Raw genomic sequence first — 22795 nt, forward strand, 5'->3', positions numbered from 1 at the left:
CCGTACCATATACATTGTATACATGTGACCGTTCCTGTACCGTATACATAGTATACATGTGACCATTCCCGTACCGTATACAAGTGACCGTTCCTGTATCGTATACATTGTATACATGTGACCGTTCCCGTACCATATACACAGTATACATGTGACCGTTCCTGTACATATACACAGTATACATGTGACCGTTCCCATACCGTATACACAGTATACATGTGACCATTCCCGTACCGTATACAAGTGACCGTTCCCATACCGTATACATTGTATACATGTGACCGTTCCCGTACCATATACACAGTATACATGTGACCATTCCTGTACATATACACAGTATACGTGTGACCGTTCCCGTACCATATACATTGTGTCTATGTGACCGTTCCCGTACCGTATATATAGTATACATGTGACCATTCCCGTACTGTATACAAGTGACCGTTCCTGTATCGTATACATTGTATACAAGTGACCGTTCCTGTACCGTATACATTGTATACATGTGACCGTTCCTGTACCGTATACATTGTATCTGCATTTATAAAGAGTTGAGACAGTAGAATTACATGGCGTCTATCATAACCAATAAAGAATTAAATGAACTTCATGTGACCAGCATTATAGATCTCGCCCTTTATTTCATGGCTGCATTAATCCCGGCGCTGTGGTGGTCGCTGCCTTTTCCATTACTTAAATCCAAGGCTTTTCTCTATTTGCTTAATAGGGTTATCTCCAAAATAGATCCCATAATGTGAAGGGTGACATCATTCTGCTAATGTGTAAGCGGCTCACGGCTTAACCCTCTCTGCAGAACATTGCACAGCAGCCGAGATCATCTGCCCCTTGTATCTAGCACATTGCCCAACAGAAGAGATCATCTGCCCCTTGTATACAGCACATTGTACAACAGCCGAGATCATCTGCCCCTTGTATACAGCACATTGCACTGCAGCAGAGATCATCTGCCCCTTGTATACAGCACATTGTACAACAGCCGAGATCATCTGCCCCTTGTATACAGCACATTGCACTGCAGCCGAGATCATCTGCCCCTTGTATACAGCACATTGTACAACAGCAGAGATCATCTGCCCCTTGTATACAGCACATTGTACAACAGCCGAGATCATCTGCCCCTTGTATGCAGCACATTGTACTGCAGCCAAGATCATCTGCCCCTTGTATACAGCACATTGTACTGCAGCCGAGATCATCTGCCCCTTGTATCTAGCACATTGCCCAACAGAAGAGATCATCTGCCCCTTGTATACAGCACATTGTACAACAGCCGAGATCATCTGCCCCTTGTATACAGCACATTGCACTGCAGCCGAGATCATCTGCCCCTTGTATACAGCACATTGCACAGCAGCCGAGATCATCTGCCCCTTGTATACAGCACATTGCACTGCAGCCGAGATCATCTGCCCCTTGTATACAGCACATTGCACTGCAGCAGAGATCATCTGCCCCTTGTATACAGCACATTGTACAACAGCCGAGATCATCTGCCCCTTGTATACAGCACATTGCACTGCAGCCGAGATCATCTGCCCCTTGTATACAGCACATTGCACTGCAGCCGAGATCATCTGCCCCTTGTATACAGCACATTGTACAACAGCCGAGATCATCTGCCCCTTGTATACAGCACATTGTACAACAGCCGAGATCATCTGCCCCTTGTATACAGCACATTGCACAGCAGCCGAGATCATCTGCCCCTTGTATACAGCACATTGTACAACAGCCGAGACCATCTGCCCCTTGTAAACAGCACATTGCACAGCAGCCGAGATCATCTGCCCCTTGTATACAGCACATTGTACAGCAGCCGAGATCATCTGCCCCTTGTATGCAGCACATTGTACAACAGCAGAGATCATCTGCCCCTTGTATACAGCACATTGTACAACAGCCGAGATCATCTGCCCCTTGTATGCAGCACATTGTACAACAGCAGAGATCATCTGCCCCTCGTATACAGCACATTGCACAGCAGCCGAGATCATCTGCCCCTTGTATACAGCACATTGCACAGCAGCCGAGATCATCTGCCTCTTGTATACAGCACATTGTACAACAGCCGAGATCATCTGCCCCTTGTATACAGCACATTGTACTGCAGCCGAGATCATCTGCCCCTTGTATGCAGCACATTGCACAGCAGCAGAGATCATCTGCCCTTGTATACAGCACATTGTACTGCAGCCGAGATCATCTGCCCCTTGTATACAGCACATTGTACACCAGCAGAGATCATCTGCCCCTTGTATACAGCACATTGTACAACAGCCGAGATCATCTGCCCCTTGTATGCAGCACATTGCACAGCAGCCGAGATCATCTGCCCCTTGTATACAGCACATTGCACAACAGCAGAGATCATCTGCCCCTTGTATACAGCACATTGCACAACAGCAGAGATCATCTGCCCCTTGTATACAGCACATTGCACAGCAGCAGAGATCATCTGCCCCTTGTATACAGCACATTGCACAGCAGCCGAGATCATCTGCCCCTTGTATACAGCACATTGCACTGCAGCCGAGATCATCTGCCCCTTGTATACAGCACATTGCACAACAGCCGAGATCATCTGCCCCTTGAATCAAACGCTTCTGGATTCAGAAAAGTATAAATAGAATATATTGAAAGATACAAAAGTCCCAATGGGACAAAATAGACAAGATTCTATAATTAGTACAAGGAGACTAGGGGTTGTAGTGCATTACCTCCAGGGTGCAGCTCCAGCCTCTCCGCTCCATTCTCAGCTTTGTATTTCCCACACAAATCCTTATCCTATTGGCAAGTCCTGAGCAATCTCAGCAGATTGAGACCCCTGGGAGATGGTGTGAGCCCCACATCTGCCTCGTGTGACCTCCTCCCCACTCCAGGCGGGACCTCTGCCCTCAGGATAACCAGGGCAATGGTTACAGGGATAGGAATTGCCCCTATGAGAAGTTTGTAGCCCCCACCCAGCAGCAAGAGCTCCAGCAAGGAGCAGAGTGTCAGGCACAGTGTGCAGAGTAGTACAACCCCTCTCGTCCTCTCCACCCCCAGCACATTATCCCGCAGCATCCAGTGATAGCAGAAACTCAACACAAAGAACTTTCTTCATTCATTTACATAGGGCCCTGGCAGAAGCTTTCACTTACAGGGGGCAGTCATTCAGGGGTCCGCGCCCAGCCTCTCACAGAGGTCATTCTACCCTATAGCACAATAATATTATATATATATATAGTGACAAATGAGATCAACCAGCCTGCAAGTGTGACAATCAGTCACTAGCCTCCTAAAGAGGTCAGACCCCAAACCGAGCACTCCGCGGCCGCCGGCCTCCAGTGGTGACACGGACAGATGAGTGCATGGAGTGAGGGTCTACATCATATGTTGGGGTCCTGCTCACGTCCAGCTTTTTGTCTACATTTAATAAACATCGAAGGTAAAGGTCCTGACGTATATGGTAAATGGAGGAATCGGACACATAGCGGCGGCAGCGGTCATACAAGGGCTGGAATAGGATCCATCTAACATATCGGGGTCCTCAAAACGCACGACGCATGAGATGCTCCTGAGGGAAGACAAATCCTGGTGTTGAACCCTCGGCCTCCTTTTCACTTGCGAGAAATACGTCCGAGTCTCGCAGGTTAAAAAATACGCGGAGCCGCACGGCAATACACGGAGCCGCACGGCAATACGCGGAGCCGCACGGCAATACTCGGAGCCGCACGGCAATACGTGGAACCGCACGGCAATACACGGAGCCGCACGGCAATACGCGGAGCTGCACGGCAATACGCGGAGCCGCACGGCAATACGCGGAGCCGCACGGCAATACGCGGAGCCGCACGGCAATACGCGGAGCCGCACGGCAATACACGGAGCCGCACGGCAATACGTGGAGCCGCACGGCAATACGTGGAGCCGCACGGCAATACGTGGAGCCGCACGGCAATACGCGGAGCCGCACGGCAATACGCGGAGCCGCACGGCAATACACGGAGCCGCACGGCAATACACGGAGCCGCACAGCAATACATGGAGCTGCACTCCCAAGTGTCGGCGCCAGAGCGAGACAGAGAGAGCGAGACAGAGAGAGCGCCAGACAGAGAGAGCGCCAGACAGAGAGGAGAACACACAGAGTTCGTGCTACTCAATAAAAGATACATTTTATTAATCAAAATAAGTGCAAAAGAATCAGATAAAGTTACCCCATTACTGTGCAAGGACTACTGCTATGATAAAAAAATGTGTGTCTAGATGGGAAAATACAGGCATTCTAAGCCTGAATAGGGAATGCATATGCAAATATTAAATGATTATTCACTTTTGGAGACATGACCAATTCCAAAGTCCTCAGTAGTACATGCCTAATAGCCTTAGTTTGGTTTGTCCCCCTAACACCCGGCGGTATGTTATGTAGCGGGTGTGTCATGGGTACAGCTCGCAATAGTTAGGAACAGTATACATCAGCGCTGTTTCCATATCACACAAGCAGGTGGTAATAGAATACAAAACATGACAAGATGTTTGTAAAATGAATAAATATCCAATACTTTGGTGTTGGCAGTGCACCAGCCCAGACCCCCCGAAGTCTGTTAGAAGGCAATGATGCATTTATAGGATTGGTCACCAATCCAGAATGTGGTCTTATAATGGACACACAGATTGATCCAGATCTGCCAGTATCACCCCCTCCAGTTGCCATTGGATCCATCCTGCTCCCAGTTGATCAGTGCTCCCATCTGGCCTCCAGCACAGTGTGTCATCTACCTTCACAATACACGATTCCTCTGCGCACCGTCTGCTGCTGAACGGTTGTATCTTCTGCCATCTACATCTATCTGCAGAGAGACCTGCGTGCTGTTACATCATTGTCCACTAACTGGTCTCCAGCAGACGATGGAGCAGAGCTGACAAAGCACAGCTGAGCTGGGTTCGATGCCTGCAGCAGACATATCTGCAGTCCCACAGTAATGATCGGTCTGCTGCACGCTTCAAACACAGCTCAGGCCTGCTTTGTCAGCTCTGCTGCGCTCCATAGTGCAGCACTGTCATCTCCACTGGAGACCAGCTGGAAGAGCATTGATGTAGCACCACACAGGTCACTATGCTGGTGTAGATGGCAGAAGATAGTCGCTCAGGCAGGGTCCTGGACAGGAGCAGACAGTGCGCAGGAGAATCGTGTGAATTCTACACTTAGATCAGCTTTACGATATGCCAAATATCTGTGGTGGATGCAGAGGAGCACAGCAGAGCTAAACACGGCGCAGCAGAGCTGAACACGGCGCAGCAGAGCTGAACACGGCGCAGCAGAGCTGAACACGGCGCAGCAGAGCTGAACACGGCGCAGCAGAGCTGAACACGGCGCAGCAGAGCTGAACACGGCGCAGCAGAGCTGAACACGGCGCAGCAGAGCTGAACACGGCGCAGCAGAGCTGAACACGGCGCAGCAGAGCTGAACACGGCGCAGCAGAGCTGAACACGGCGCAGCAGAGCTGAACACGGCGCAGCAGAGCTGAACACGGCGCAGCAGAGCTGAACACGGCGCAGCAGAGCTGAACACAGCGCAGCAGAGCTGAGACATTCATTATTCAGCCGTCTTTCAGCAGATTTATGTCAACAAAGAGAAGAGTTGCTTTGAAAGAAGCAGGCAGGACAGGGGCCTTCAGTACTAAGGAAAAGTGGTTTGCTGCTGGGAAATGTAGATTTATCAGATAAGAATAGGACTGCCCAGTCTGCTCCGTGAAGCTGGATACACCAAGGGGCAGGTAGAGAGCCCACAAAGGTACAAGACAGAAGCTTTATGTTAGGCTTGTATTGCATATTAACCCCTTCATGACCAGGGGATTTTTCGTTTTTCTGTGTTCGTTTTTCGCTCCACTCCTTCCCAGAGCCATAACTTTTTTATTTTTCCGTCAATTTGGCCATGTGAGGGCTTATTTTTTGCGGGACGAGTTGTACTTTTGAACGACATCATTGGTTTTAGCATGTCGTGTACTAGAAAACGGGAAAAAAATTCCAAGTGCGGTGAAATTGCAAAAAAAGTGCAATCCCACATTGGTTTTTTGTTTGGCTTTTTTGCTAGGTTCACTAAATGCTAAAAATGACCTGCCATTATGATTCTCCAGGTCATTACGAGTTCATAGACACCAAACATGACTAGGTTATTTTTTATCTAAGTGGTGAAAAAAAATTCCAAACTTTGCTAAAAAAAAAAAAAAAAAAAATTGCGCCATTTTCCGATACTCGTAGCGTCTCCATTTTTCGTGATCTGGGGTCGGTTGAGGGCGTATTTTTTGCGTGCCGAGATGACGTTTTTAATGATAGCATTTCGGTGCAGATACGTTCTTTTGATCGCCCGTTATTGCATTTTAATGCAATGTCGCGGCAACCAAAAAAACGTAATTCTGGCGTTTCGAGTTTTTTTCCCACTACGCTGTTTAGCGATCAGGTTAATACTTTTTTTATTTGATAGATCGGGCAATTCTGAGCGCGGCGATACCAAATATGCGTAGATTTGATATTTTTTTTATTGATTTATTTTGATTGGGGCGAAAGGGGGGTGATTTAAACTTTTATGTTTTTTTTATTTTTTTCACATTTTTTTAAACTTTTTTTTTAACTTTTGCCATGCTTCAATAGCCTCCATGGGAGGCTAGAAGCAGGGACAGCACGATCGGCTCTGCTACATAGCAGCGATCTGCTGATCGCTGCTATGTAGCAGAATTGCACGTGTGCTGTGAGCGCCGACCACAGGGTGGCGCTCACAGCGACGGGCAATCAGTAACCATAGAGGTCTCAAGGACCTCTATGGCTACAATGGAGACGCATCGCCGACCCCCGGACATGTGACGGGGGTCGGCGATGACGTCATTTCCGGCCGCCCGGCCGGAAGCGGTAGTTAAATGCCGCTGTCTGCGTTTGACAGCGGCATTTAACTAGTTAATAGGTGCGGGCAGATCGCGATTCTGCCCGCGCCTATTACGGGCACATGTCAGCTGTTCAAAACAGCTGACATGTCCCGGCTTTGGTGCGGGCTCACCGCGGAGCCCTGCATCAAAGCAGGGGAGCCGGCATCGGACGGTATAGTACGTCCGATACCGGTAAGGGGTTAACAATAAGTCTGCATTTACTGAGTGTTGTGAAGAATACTACAATTCTGGAAATAACCCTTTAATACTGTGCATAGAAGCAACATGATGGAATCTCACCTTGATTTTAGTCTCAGAATTAAGCGGTCAAATAGCAAGAGTCTGCCAGGACCCAATCATCCTTCTACTACAGGAAGACACAAGTGTGACTGATCCGGAGAAAATGTGATCAGACCTGCAAAATAAGAGCAAACGGAGAGAGAAATTAGCTAAATAATACTACTAATAATAATCATAAATCAACAAATATCACTGATCTACCACGTTGTACTACTGTACCTAAATCACATAGTACAAGGAACATAACTCAAAATCTGCAGCAGCTGAGGTGTGTATTATAAGGTTCTGCAGTAGCCAAGTTGAGTAATATGAGGTTCTGTAGCAGCTGAGGTGTGTATCATGTGGTTCTACAGCAGCTGAGGTGTGTATCATGAGGTTCTGTAGCAGCTGAGGTGTGTATCATGAGGTTCTGTAGCAGCTGAGGTGTGTATCATGAGGTTCTGTAGCAGCTGAGGTGCATTATAAGGTTCTGTAGCAGCTGAGGTGTGTATCATGAGGTTCTGTAGCAGCTGAGGTGTGTATCATGAGGTTCTGTAGCAGCTGAGGTGCATTATAAGGTTCTGTAGCAGCTGAGGTGTGTATTTTGAGGTTCAGCAGCAGCCAAGGTGTATTATGATGTTCTGCACCAGTTAGGATGTGTATTATGAAATTTGGCAGAAGCATGGGTGCATTATGAAGTTCTGCAGCAGCCAGTGTGTGTATTATGAAGTCCTGCAGCAGCTGAGGTGTGCATTAGGAGGTTCTACTGTAGCCATGGTGTACATCATGAAGTTCTGCAACGGCAAAGTTGTGTATTATGATGTTCTGCACCAGTTAGGATGTGTTTTATGAAGTTTTGCAGCAGGCGGGTGTGTATTATGAGGTTCTGCAACAGCTGGCATGTGTATTATAAAGTTCTGCCGCAGCTGGGGTGTGCATCATGACATTCTGCCGCAGCCGGGGTGTGTATTATGTTCTGCATCAGCCGGGGTGTACATCATGATGTTCTGCAGCAGCTGGGATATGCATTATGAGGTTCTTCAGCAGCCGAGTTGTGTTTTATGATGTTCTGCACCAGTTGAGAAAAGGTGTGTTATGAAGTTTTTTGCAGCACAGATGTGTGCTGGGACCAACTACAGGTACTCCCTTTAATGTATGGGATAAGCAGGGAATCGGACTCTGCAGGAACACGGGTGCGTATGAAATAGCATGAACAGCATAGTGGGGGAAAAAAAAAAATTGCACTCACCATCCTTTAAAATGTTTCTTCTTTATTGGAAAATTAACACACAGGATTTGCAGGGGTGAATGGAATCCCTGCAGGACGGCAGCCGTTTCTCACCAGCTGGTACTTCAACAGATCCTTGTGTAATACACAAGAAAACCCTACGTTTTAATTTCCCAATAAGGAAGAAACATTTTAAAAAAGAAGGCAAGTGCAATTTTTCCTCAGTGTATGAAGTTCTGCAGCAACTCACACATGTATTCTGAGGTTCTGCAGCAGCCGAGATGTGCATTATGAGGTGGCAGTCCTGCAGCGCCTCCATTATTTTAGTGTTTTCCAACAATACTGAAGACTCCTATAGATATTTTCATAAGGAAACAACCAGATTGAGCATATTTAAGCAATAACTGAGTGTTTACAGTGTTCTCACTTTAAGAACCATTAAATAGAATGTATCATTCCAGAGCTCATGTGACCGTCACCATAAACAATGGTTCTGTGTTCCAGAAGCCACAAAGTAACTGGAGGCTCAGATCTGAGTATTCCGGATATGCGAGTTACATCTGTATCTGCGCTCGTACAGGACACCAATATCACATCAGCTTGGGGGTCACTTTCCCCAGACGCCGAGTGTCAGTAGGTACCAGGCGAGCAGGAAGGTCAGAGATAAAGTGCGCAGAGTCCTGGGAGATCTGACTCTGGTGTTCATGAAGACGATGAGCGGTGAGGGCATGAGCAAGACGCTCAGTATTAGGCAGCGCTTTGGACGCAGCACATGTCCGCTGCCGGCTACTGAACGCATGTGAATCCACATTGTACCGTGCGGAATCACGGCACCCTATACATTGTACGGGTGACAATTATCTTGTGGAGACTGAGCGTTACTGCAAGATAAATGGACGTGCTGCGGTCTGAAAAGAGGCGCCGCATGTCCGTCTCCACAGGTGAGCCGTGGGCGTCTCTGGACGCATAGTGGAGATGGGATTTCTTGAAACCCCATCCACTATGCTGTAACATCTGGACGCCGCACAAGTACAAATATCTGGATAGTTAAAATCTTTCATGATTACTACGTCATACTTTTTTGAGAACAGAGACATTTGATGTTATAAGAGTTCATCCATATCTTCAGACTGTCCAGGCGGCCTATAGTAAACAACTACAATAGTGTCCTTTCTGTTGTTCTCTCCTTGTATTCTTACCCAAACGGTTTCTGCAAAGCTACCAGTCTCTGAAGCTTGGATCTTTGTGGAGTTATACATTTTCCTAACATATATTATATCATATCATAAATAAACCCCTCTTTTAATGCTCCACTACTAATATAACCTCCAGACATTACACCACATGTGACTGATATCAGTACTGGAGCATTATAAGAAGGGCTGATATAACCTTAAACCTTCAGACCTTTCACCATATGTGACTGATATCAGCCCCTCTTATAATGCCGTGACATTCTCTGCTGTTTGGAGCGTGTGAACTCCTAGAAGTTAATATCGCCCAGAGATCCCGACAGGTTATGATGCTAGGTTATATATAATCGTTATAATAGATGAATGTGGGTTAAATCTGCGCTGCTGCGACAAATGATGGATCCAGATATAGTTATAAGATGTTCGGGTGGTTTATTCAACGCGTTTCGAAGCTCATGGCTTCTTCTTCAGGAAGTTTCCACAGAAAGATATGACACATGGTACTGTTGCCTCGCTTATATACATTCAGAATTCAAATAACGGCGCCAAGCAGTCTTCTGACATGTGACAGACAGTGTCAAAGTTCAAAAAAGCCGTATTACATAAAAATAAGTTATTTCCAACATGTACATAAATCGTTGATATCATGATTACAATTAATGAGCAATATAACATTTCACTCATTTTTCAGAGACCAGAACGGAAAAAATAGAAAAAAAATGGAAATGTTTGCGAACTGACGGGACAAGAACTTGTTTGAGGGTGTAAACAATCCCCATTCTGCTCCCTCCACTATCCATGTCGCCACGAGAGGAGTTATTCCTGGGGAATGAAATCGGCCACCACCCTTCTATGCATAATTCATGTACATTTGTATTTGTTTATTAAACAATATTTTAAAATGTAAAATTAATAAAGATAAAAATTAATAAAATATAGCAATGAAATTATCCTTTTGGATTTATCGTTATTGTCTTCTTCTGATAAAAATAAGGTACTAATTGTGATGATTGTGGTGGAATTTTTAAAATCACTGATAAAATAATCATTATATCCTGACTTGGAGCGGTTTACTGGCGCACTAATCTCTCTGAACTCGGAATAAATCACTGAAACAGGATGAACTAGACCACGATGGTAACGCAGATAGATAGCGATCGCAGATAGATAGCGATCGCAGATAGATAGCGATCATACAGGTTGATAGGATACATCTGTTTGTATCTTCCTAGTCTCTCTCGATCTTTCACGGGTTCTTCACCTAAACTTCAGCCCACGAGAACGACAGAAGGAATTCTCCTTGGTTCGCTCCAAGTGAGGATATAATGATTATTTTATCAGTGATTTTAAAAATTCCACCACAATCATCACAATTAGTACCTTATTTTTATCAGAAGACGACAATAAAGATAAATCCAAAAGGATAATTTCATTGCTATATTTTATTAATTTTTATCTTTATTAATTTTACATTTTAAAATATTATTTAACCCCTTCCCGACCTTTGACGCCACGTGGGCGTCATGAAAGTCGGTGCCAATCCGACCCATGACGCCTATGTGGCGTCATGGAAAGATCGCGTCCCCGCAGATCGGGTGAAAGGGTTAACTCCAATTTCACCCGATCTGCAGGGACAGGGGGAGTGGTAGTACAGCCCAGGGGGAGTGGTAGTACAGCCCAGGGGGAGTGGTAGTACAGCCCAGGGGGGGTGGCTTCACCCCCCCCCCCCCCCCCCCGTGGCTACGATCGCTCTGATTGGCTGTTGAAAGTGAAACTGTCAATCAGAGCGATTTGTAATATTTCACCTATTATAACGGGTGAAATATTACAATCCAGCCATGGCCGATGCTGCAATATCATCGGCCATGGCTGGAAATACTAATGTGCCCCCACCCCACCGATCGCCCCCCCAGCCCTCCGATCTGTCCAGTACACTGCCCCGCTCCCCTCCGTCCTGTGCTCCGCTCCCCCTCGTGCTCTTGTCCGCTCCCCCCGTGCTCCAATCACCCCCCCTGCACTCCGATCCACCCCCCCCCCCCCCCGTGCTCCGTTCCACCCCCCCGTGCTCCGTTCCACCCCTCCATGCTCCGATCCACCCCCCCCCCCCCCCCACCCTACTTACCGATCCTGCCGGGGTCCGTCCGTCTTCTCCCTGGGCGCCGCCATCTTCCAAAATGGCGGGCGCATGCGCAGTGCGCCCGCCGAATCTGCCGGCCGGCAGATTCGTTCAAAGTGCATTTTGATCACTGAGATATAATCTCTCAGTGATCAAAATAAAAAAAAATAAATAAATGACCCCCCCTCCCCTTTGTCACCCCCATAGGTAGGGACAATAAAAAAATAAAGAATTTTTTTTTTCCACTAATGTTAGAATAGGGCTAGGGGTAGGGGTAGGGTTAGGGCTAGGGTTAGGGCTAGGGTTAGGGTTAGAGCTAGGGTTAGGGGTAGGGTTAGGGTTAGGGCTAGGGTTAGAGCTAGGGTTAGGGCTAGGGTTTTGGTATGTGCACACGTATTCTGGTCCTCTGCGGATTTGATAAATCCGCAGTGCTAAACCGCTGCGGATTTATGGCGGATTTACCATGTTTTTTCTGCGCATTTCACTGCGGTTTTACAACTGCGATTTTCTATTGGAGCAGTTGTAAAACCGCTGCGGAATCCGCAGAAAGAAGAGACATGCTGCGGAATGTAAACCGCTGCGTTTCCGTGCAGTTTTTCTGCAGCATGTGTACAGCGATTTTTGTTTCCCATAGGTTTACATTGAACTGTAAACTCATGGGAAACTGCTGCGGATCCGCAGCGTTTTCCGCAGCGTGTGCACATACCTTTAGAATTAGGCTATGTGCACACGGTGCGGATTTGGCTGCGGATCCGCAGCGCATTGGCCGCTGCGGATTCACAGCAGTGTTCCATCAGGTTTACAGTACCAAGTAAACCTATGGAAAACCAAATCCGCTGTGCCCATGGTGCGGAAAATACCGTGCGGAATCCGCAAATGAAATCTGCACAAAAAACACTGGAAATCCGCGGAAAATCCGCAGGTAAAACGCAGTGGTTTTGAGCACCTTGAGGGGTGCATTTTTTAGAATGGTGTCACTTTTGGGTATTTTCAGCCATATAGCCCCTCAAACTGACTTCAAATGTGAGGTGGTCGCTAAAAAAAAAATGGTTTTGTAAATTTCGTTGTAAAAATGAGAAATCGCTGGTCAAATTTTAACCCTTATAACTTCCTAGCAAAAAAAAAATTTTGTTTCCAAAATTGTGCTGATGTAAAGTAAACATGTGGGAAATGTTATTTATTAACTATTTTGTGTCACATAACTCTCTGGTTTAACAGAATAAAAATTCAAAATGTGAAAATTGCGAAATTTTCGCCAAATTTCCGTTTTTATCACAAATAAACGCAGAATTTATTGACCTAAATTTACCACTAACATGAAGCCCAATATGTCACGAAAAAAACAATCTCAGAACCGCTAGGATCCGTTGAAGCGTTCCTGAGTTATTACCTCATAAAGGGACACTGGTCAGAATTGCAAAAAACGGCCAGGTCATTAAGGTCAAAATAGGCTGGGTCATGAAGGGGTTAATAAACAAATACAAATCTACATGAATTATGCATAGCAGGGTGGTGGCCGGTTTCATTCCCCAGGAATAACTCCTCTCGTGGCGACATGGATAGTGGAGGGAGCAGAATGGGGATTGTTTACACCCTCAAACAAGTTCTTGTCCCGTCAGTTCGCACACATTTCCAATTTTTTCTATTTTTTCCGTTCTGGACTCTGAAAAATGAGTGAAATTTTACTATATTGCTCATCAATTGTAATCATGATAGCAACGATTTATGTACATGTTGAAAATAACTTATTTTTATGTAATACGGCTTTTTTGAACTTTGACACTGTCTGTCACATGTCAGAAGACTGCTTGGCGCCGTTATTTGAATTCTGAATGTATATAAGCGAGGCAACAGTTTCATGTGTCATACCGTTCTGTGGAAACTTCCTGAAGAAGAAGCCATGAGCTTCGAAACGCGTTGAATAAACCACCCGAACATCTTATAACTGTATCTGGATCCATCGGTTGTCGCAGCAGCGCGGATTTTATCCACATTCATCTATATATATAATTGCCTAAGGGTTTTTCTGTCTGTCTGTCTGTCTGTCTTGGAAATCCCGGCTCTCTGATTAGTCGAGGCCGCCTCGACCAATCAGAGACCGGCACAGCATCGACGTAGAAATCCCGCGTCTCTGATTGGTCGAGGCCGCCAGGCCTCGACCAATCAGCAACGGGCACAGCGACGACGATGTCATAAAGGACGTAGACATCTCACGTTTCTGCGACGGGCACAGTATCGACGTAGATGTCATAATGGTTGCCATGGCGACGATGATGTCATAAAGGTTGCCTCGACCAATCAGCGACGGGCACAGTGTGCCGCGAATTCTGGAATCATCATTGTCCATATACTACGGGGACATGCATATTCTAGAATACCCGATGCGTTAGAATCGGGCCACAATCTAGTCTATTATAACGGTTCTGAGCGGTCGCAGCGCCGACCTGTGGATCTGCAGCAGCTGACAACTACAGGCTTTTACTGTGGACCACCAGGCGAGCAGTTCTCTCATAACTGATTGGAAACAATCCTGGGGATAAGACCCTACTTGCGCTTTTCTTGTCTCCTACCTTCTATACTAGGTTATCTATAATGACAGATGCAGACAGTGCGAGGATCAGCTCACTGCTTGTCCTCCCTCTATTCTAGGGATTATTCGAGGCCTCAGCCCCTAATAAGAAACTTTGCCCCTTTTCTATTTGACCCTTCAGAAATGAAGGACCCTTCTGACCTCCCTCTAGCCTCCCAGCGGCCTTGTCAGTCTGTGTACAGAGCGGAGGCGCCTCTATCACAGATTCCATAGGAGCGGTCTTGGTCCAGCAGTCAGACGCACAGCGAATGGGGCAATATGACATATAGGGCCATATAGAGTATACAGGTGATGGGTGATTGTCCGCAGGGTCACAGTACTCTCATTTCTTACCAGGGAGATAACGAGCACTGTGCCCTACAGACCTGCGTGGTGTGATGGGAAATGGACCAGTACCGGTAACAGTTGCCTTCCCTCTTCTGCATACACCACGAAATCCCAAATTTACAGCAGCAGCCTGAACGTCCATGCCAAATACATCACAATAGTGATGAGGGAATGTGCTTGGATAAGGTGCTATCCGGGCTTTCTCGGGGTGTTATCCCAGTATCTTGGCATGCCTGGATAATTTGGTTGCGTTGCCGCGGCTGAATGTTTTGGGGCAGTTAGGCAATCCCCGCATGTGTTGCAGCTGTCTAACAAACAGACAATCCCCGCATGTGTTCTGACTGTTGAGCAGCCGCGGGGACTCAAACATGTTTTTCGAGCACGCGAAGACACTATTAGCACACGAGCATGATCAGATAACACTTCATCCGAGCACGTTCACTCATCACTAGTATCCACTTGAATAATCAGTGGAGCGCACCGTATGGGAGCCACAGCCACGCTAGAAGTAGCCTCTAAGGCTGCGTGCCCACAAACAGGAACAGCAGCGTTTTGGACGCAGCGTACTTGTGCTGTGCCCAAAATGCTGCGTTCTACATTACAAGCACAGTGGATGGATTTAGAGGAATCCCACAACCAGTGTTCTTCCATTTGCCGCTGTCACATTCACCCGAGATGCAGGTTTACTGGTCGCGGCCTGGTGTTCTTTTTGGCAGCAGACACGCTGGTCTCCGCTGCGTAGTCTCCCTCATAGCCATTCATTAGATGCGGTAAATCAGTAGAGTTCACTATGAACTTGCGGATTTTGCTGCGTGATTAGAACGCAGCATTTGAGTTAGCGAAAATACAGTGTGTCCAAAACGCGGCTCTATCCTGATCGTGGGCACATAGCGTCACTGGGCATTCATGTTCAGGACTCGGTGCCGGCTCATCGCCCGTGAAAAGGGGGCTGAAAATGGAATATTGGAGCGCATTGGTCCCATTCACAATTCTTGCACAGGGGCCCTTTGTTGGCTGCATCAGCTGCTGGAAAAGTATTAGATTTGTAGTGATTTTGCCCTCAGGATACAAACAAGAATGATTCAATTCACTGACAGTAAGCAGAGATCTTATCACTGCACGCCTGACGATTTTGCTACAATTTGAGATACAAATGACATTGAATCGCTGTGTGCTCACGTTATACAGTAACTATGTCACTTTGTGAGATCTATTTCCCATCAAACTAATAAAAGACTGGAAAAGCTTTAGCCTCATTTTTGTTAGGAATCTACATTTGCTCATAGCAGGCGTGGATCTAATGCTTTGTCTTTCAGCGTGCGTCACAGACTCGCATTTGTTTTGAGACAGGCAAATAAAAAGGTGTAAAGTCTGGGCCAAGGTTACAAAACGCTTCATTATTTGATGATTCATCGTCATTTACAGAACTCCAGCGCGGCGGGATCTGATGGAATACGCTGCTTTTGCTTATGTCACATTCATGGTATTTTTACATATGTTGAAGTTCTGGGGAACATCGGCCGCTCCCTGTGAGAACATGCTGAGAGCGCTCTGACCTCAACCCAACGAGAATGGGAATTAAAACAATCGCAAACTGCTTAATCACATCAGTGAGAAGCAGCGGACCGGACCCAGAACAGCCGAGACCCGGCCCAATGCAACACCTCCTGTCATCATTGACTTCCTGCCCGCCGGTATCGTATGGCAACCATTATGTCCAAGATCACAGAATCATAAGGGATCATTACACAACTTTCCTATAGCCCTGAACAGTATAAATGTGGGATTGTCAGAGATCATCTCTCCGACACCATCTGTCAGATGACACTGATCCAGACATCATCATTCTGATGCCACCCATCAGTTATCACCGGACAGATGCCAACCGTCAGACGTCACCCATCCGATACCACCCTTCAGACGTCACCCATGAGCTATCACTGGATAGATACCACCCGTCAGACGTCACCCATTCGATACCACCCTTCAGACGTCACCCATCCGATACCACCCTTCATACGTCACCCATTCGATACCACCCTTCAGACGTCACCCATGAGCTATCACTGGATAGATACCACCCGTCAGACGTCACCCATTCGATACCACCCTTCAGACGTCACCCATCCGATACCACCCTTCATACGTCACCCATTCGATACCACCCTTCAGACGTCACCCATGAGCCATCACTGGATAGATACCACCCGTCAGACGTCACCCATTCGATACCACCCTTCAGACGTCACCCATCCGATACCACCCTTCAGACGTCACCCATGAGCTATCACTGGATAGATACCACCCGTCAGACGTCACCCATCCGATACCACCCTCCAGACGTCACCCATCCGATACCACCCTCCAGACGTCACCCATCCGATACCACCCTTCAGACGTCACCCATCCGATACCACCCTTCAGACGTCACCCATCCGATACCACCCTCTAGACGTCACCCATCCGATACCACCCTCCAGACGTCACCCATCCGATACCACCCTTCAGACGTCACCCATCCGATACCACCCTCCAGACGTCACCCATCCGATACCACCCTCCAGACGTCACCCATCCGATACCACCCTTCAGACGTCACCCATCCGATACCACCCTTCAGACGTCACCCATCCGATACCACCCTTCAGACGTCACCCATGAGCTATCACTGGATAGATACCACCCGTCAGATGTCACCCATCCGATACCCTCCAGACGTCACCCATCCGATACCACCCTTCAGACGTCACCCATCCGATACCACCCTTCAGAGGTCACCCATGAGCTATCACTGGATGGATACCACCCGTCAGATGTCACCCATCCGATACCACCCTTCAGACGTCACCCATCCGATACCACCCTTCAGACGTCACCCATCCGATACCACCCTTCAGACGTCACCCATCCGATACCACCCTCCAGACGTCACCCATGAGCTATCACTGGATAGATACCACCCGTCAGATGTCACCCATCCGATACCACCCTTCAGACGTCACCCATGAGCTATCACTGGATAGATACCACCCGTCAGACGTCACCCATCCGATACCAGCCGTCACCCATCCGATACCACCCTCCAGACGTCACCCATCCGATACCACCCTCCAGACGTCACCCATGAGCTATCACTGGATAGATACCACCCTTCAGACGTCACCCATGAGCCATCACTGGATAGATACCACCTGTCAGACGTCACCCATCCGATACCACCCTTCAGACGTCACCCATGAGCCATCACTGGATAGATACCACCCTTCAGACGTCACCCATCCGATACCACCCTTCAGACGTCACCCATCCGATACCACCCTTCAGACGTCACCCATGAGCTATCACTGGATAGATACCACCCGTCAGATGTCACCCATCCGATACCACCCTTCAGACGTCACCCATCCGATACCACCCTCCAGACGTCACCCATGAGCTATCACTGGATAGATACCACCCGTCAGACGTCACCCATCCGATACCAGCCGTCACCCATCCGATACCACCCTCCAGACGTCACCCATGAGCTATCACTGGATAGATACCACCCTTCAGACGTCACCCATGAGCTATCACTGGATAGATACCACCCTTCAGACGTCACCCATGAGCTATCACTGGATAGATACCACCCGTCAGACGTCACCCATCCGATACCACCCGTCAGACGTCACCCATCCGATACCACCCGTCAGATGTCACCCATCCGATACCACCCTTCAGACGTCACCCATCCGATACCACCCTTCAGACGTCACCCATCCGATACCACCCTCCAGACGTCACCCATGAGCTATCACTGGATAGATACCACCCGTCAGATGTCACCCATCCGATACCACCCTTCAGACGTCACCCATGAGCTATCACTGGATAGATACCACCCGTCAGACGTCACCCATCCGATACCAGCCGTCACCCATCCGATACCACCCTCCAGACGTCACCCATCCGATACCACCCTCCAGACGTCACCCATGAGCTATCACTGGATAGATACCACCCTTCAGACGTCACCCATGAGCTATCACTGGATAGATACCACCAGTCAGACGTCACCCATCCGATACCACCCGTCAGACGTCACCCATCCGATACCACCCGTCAGATGTCACCCATCCGATACCACCCTTCAGACGTCACCCATGAGCTATCACTGGATAGATACCACCCGTCAGACGTCACCCATCCGATACCACCCGTCAGACGTCACCCATCCGATACCACCCGTCAGATGTCACCCATCCGATACCACCCTTCAGACGTCACCCATCCGATACCACCCTTCAGACGTCACCCATCCGATACCACCCTTCAGACGTCACCCATGAGCTATCACTGGATAGATACCACCCGTCAGACGTCACCCATCCGATACCACCCGTCAGACGTCACCCATCCGATACCAGCCGTCACCCATCCGATACCACCCTCCAGACGTCACCCATCCGATACCACCCTCCAGACGTCACCCATGAGCTATCACTGGATAGATACCACCCTCCAGACGTCACCCATGAGCCATCACTGGATAGATACCACCTGTCAGACGTCACCCATCCGATACCACCCTTCAGACGTCACCCATCCGATACCACCCTTCAGACGTCACCCATGAGCTATCACTGGATAGATACCACCCGTCAGATGCCACCCATCCGATACCACCCTTCAGACGTCACCCATCCGATACCACCCGTCAGACGTCACCCATCCGATACCAGCCGTCACCCATCTGATACCACCCTCCAGACGTCACCCATGAGCTATCACTGGATAGATACCACCCTTCAGACGTCACCCATGAGCTATCACTGGATAGATACCACCTGTCAGACGTCACCCATCCGATACCACCCGTCAGACGTCACCCATCCGATACCACTCTTCAGACGTCACCCATGAGCTATCACTGGATAGATGCCACCCTCCAGACGTCACCCATCCGATACCACCCGTCAGACGTCACCCATCCGATACCACCCATGCAATACTACCAGCCCGAAGCCACAGGACATCATTAGACAAATACCAGTCTTTATGTATCACAGCTTAGATACAGTATCACAGCAGACATCACAGATCAGACATTACTGCTTATTTATCACTGATACTTTTGATGCTCTGGAGTCTGGGACATTTGGGTAACAAGTAATCACTGCAAAATCTTCAGATCTTTTCTAAATTCCTGTATGGAAATATTACAGTGTCTGTAGTCGTCACTGTTTTTTTTGTTTGTTTGTTTTTTTACAGCAGGATTTAGAGGGTCCTCCCTAGTAACCCATCAATATTTTATGCAGCGACACAAGAAAATATAGTAAATCAGAGCAGCAGGAGGACGATTGACCTCCTGCAACGTGAAAACCACAAATTTAGGAATGTATCAGGAGGCCAAATGCAATATGTAGCTCCTTGCATATATGTGCAAAATCAGGAACAGATCAGTCGGTTCTGGGATCAGTCTGGAGACCGTTACCTCCAAGAAGTGTCTGTCCCGAGATTATACTCATAGAAGTATAAAAGTTAGAAACAAAAAAAATGTATTTGGAACCAAGATAGAAAATGAAAAGTCTACCGTTTGGTGCCCCGCTCCGACGTAGACCCATGTGTCTCCATATTTATATAGAATCCATACATCGCTTACCGTCCCGTGTTATACACAGCTGTGCGTGTCTTTCACGACCATGGTGCCATTACTATCGCACACATTACTCCATTTTTCCTTTTATATCAGTCTCACTGTTGAGAACTGAGACACTTAGGTCCTAGACATCATCTGGCTCATCCATTAGAAATTGAGATCACTGATCAGTAGATGAAATGCTGGGGTCTTGTGGCGCCACACAGTGGATGAGCGTGTAATTACACCGCAGATATCAGAGTGGTGAGCAATGATGGGGATCATCTCTTCTGCTCAGCTGCCCGAGATCCTTGGTCGTGGACACAAGTTTGTTCTTTATTACAAATCACTGATACAATATCCTAATAACAGGACACTTTGTGCCTCCATCAGGTTGATAGAAGCTAAAGGCAGTGTGACACAATACCAGGCCTTACACTATGTATATGGTCAGTTCTGGAGATCTTCCATAATGTCCCTATGCATCAATGAACCTCATCGTCTCCTATACACGGTGGAGAAATCCGCTGATCAGCAGAAATCCAGCAGTGAGGTGCGGAGGTCGGCGCCATGACTCACACTTTGGAAGGTTTGCTCCAGGAAAGTTTTGGCAGCAGAGATCGTCCACAGTCCGTCTGTTCTGTCCCAGCTGCTCATGAAGCCACAATCTGCCAGGACAGCGGCCTACACGCGGCTTCATCCTGTAGACACAGCCCTGCGACACATTAAAGGGGGATTCTAGCAGAATCTATCACTACATCAGTAATGGGGGCAAGTCCACTAAAAAAGCCCAAATGTACGGTGTGTGCTACGGACGGCTGCACAGTTAGGAGGTCCACGGTGGCTCACTCAGATCCTACGTCTGAATGCTGGACAACCTCATTTGTCCTCACACCATGATACTACAAATCATCACTATGTCCAAAAGGGTTAAATCTTTCCTGAAGAGCGGGATCAAGCATGCTGATTTTTTACATGCCTGATCCTTTTTTCCATGGAGCTACGCCGTGTACAGGTGTGTGAGGGGAGATGGAGCGAACAAATGGACACCTTCAGGGTATGTGCCCAGGTTGTGGATTCGTGTGCGGATTTTTCCACGCAGATTCTGAAAAATCCGCAGGTAAAGCGCCCTGCGTTTACCTGCGGATTTACCACCTGCGGATTCCAATTATGGAGCAGGTGTAAAACGCTGCGGAATCCGCAAAGAATTGACACGCTGCAGATAATAAACCGCAGCGTTTCCACGCGGTATGTTCCGCAGCATGTGCACTGCGGATTTGGTTTTCCATAGGTTTACATGGTACTGTACAATGCATGGAAAGCTGCTGCGAATCTGCAACGTGTGCACAGAGCCTCAGTCTCTGGTGTTTCTGCTCCTCACACCTTCAGCTACTTGTGCTCAGCCATATTAAGCTTACATATGCCCTAACAGTCTATGGAGCCGATTCAGAACTTGAGGATTTTATGAAATTACTTCTTTCTTTTCTTGTAGTAGGCTACGTTCACACTAGCGTTGTGCGCCGCTGCGTTGGCGGCGCGACGCACAACGCACCGAAAAACGCGTGCAAACAAAACGCTGCGTTTTTCGACACGTGTGTAGTTTTTTGACGAAAATCGGACGCAAGAAAAATGCAACTTGTTGCGTTTTCTTGGTCCAACGCTAGTGTCAAAAAAGACGCACGTGTCGGAAAACGCAACGAGCAAAAACGCATGCGTCCCCCATGTTAAACATAGGGGCGCATGACGCGTGTGTCGCCGCTGCGTCGCCCGACGCTAGTGCGACGCACACTAGCCGAACGCTAGTGTGAACGTAGCCGTATTCGTTGACTTTTTAAAAAAAATCAAATTGTTCAAAATAGTGCAAAAGAGCTGATTAATTTAGTGCAAAAATCAAGATGATCGTTTTTGTGTTTTTCTTTTTATGCGACTTGCAGAAACTACTGAAAAGTTCCTGTAAAATGTCACAAAAAAAAATGCACAAAAGACAAATGTATACCCCTGTGAGGGATGGGAGTGCATGTGCGTAAACAGACATTGTGAAATGTTGCAAATGATGAATAATGGGCTAAGAATGTAGATTTTCAAAACACTGTAAAAGGTAACTTAAAGGTGAATATGAAATAATTAAGGCAAAGACAGAAAAGTCAATTTGCTACCAAAAGAAAATAAAATAAATGCAAGCAGCCCCTGAGGCCGTGCGGCCATCCATCCGCCTCCGCAGGGCTGTGAATAGCTGAGCGGATCCCTGGAGCCACCCGTCACTACAGAGCAGGAGTGATCCGCTCATCCCCTTCATTTCCTCTGGATCCCGTCCAAAGACCCCCAATGCTCTCAGCCATGGAAAGAAGGATCGGATACGCTGCATTTCAATCTGTGCGATTTCTTAGGCTGTGTGCAGCAGATTTTTCTGCGCAGAAACGCTGCAGTTCTGCACAGTGATTTACAGTACAATGTAAATTAATTGGGAAAAAAAAGGCTGCGCTAATGGTGCGGAAAAATCCGCATGAAAACCACTGCGGAAC

The 22795-nt window shown here is 47.7% G+C and overlaps 2 protein-coding genes across 5 annotated transcripts in view; one reads left to right on the forward strand and one right to left on the reverse strand.

The window, feature by feature from the left end:
• Positions 1-22795, reverse strand: part of DENND2B (DENN domain containing 2B) — a 267720-nt gene that overhangs the window by 203443 nt on the left and 41482 nt on the right. For 3 of the 4 annotated variants that reach the window (XM_069739238.1, XM_069739239.1, XM_069739237.1), the window contains exon 2: positions 7221-7335. The gene's annotated coding sequence lies outside the window, so the exon portion shown is untranslated. Of the gene's footprint in view, positions 1-2738; positions 3046-7220; positions 7336-22795 lie in introns of those variants that run through there. The other variant, XM_069739236.1, reaches the window with a different exon arrangement.
• Positions 16432-17661, forward strand: LOC138649499 (uncharacterized). Its single transcript, XM_069739972.1, has one exon. It carries the CDS (start codon positions 16432-16434, stop codon positions 17659-17661), a length of 1230 nt encoding a protein of 409 aa, XP_069596073.1.

This window comes from Ranitomeya imitator, chromosome 9 (genome assembly GCF_032444005.1).
Source record: "Ranitomeya imitator isolate aRanImi1 chromosome 9, aRanImi1.pri, whole genome shotgun sequence".
Taxonomy (NCBI): domain Eukaryota; kingdom Metazoa; phylum Chordata; class Amphibia; order Anura; family Dendrobatidae; genus Ranitomeya; species Ranitomeya imitator.

Coding starts and splice junctions, on each gene's coding strand:
- LOC138649499 (XM_069739972.1), top strand. CDS start 16,432: ATGTGGGATTGTCAGAGATCATCTCTCCGACACCATCTGTCAGATGAC.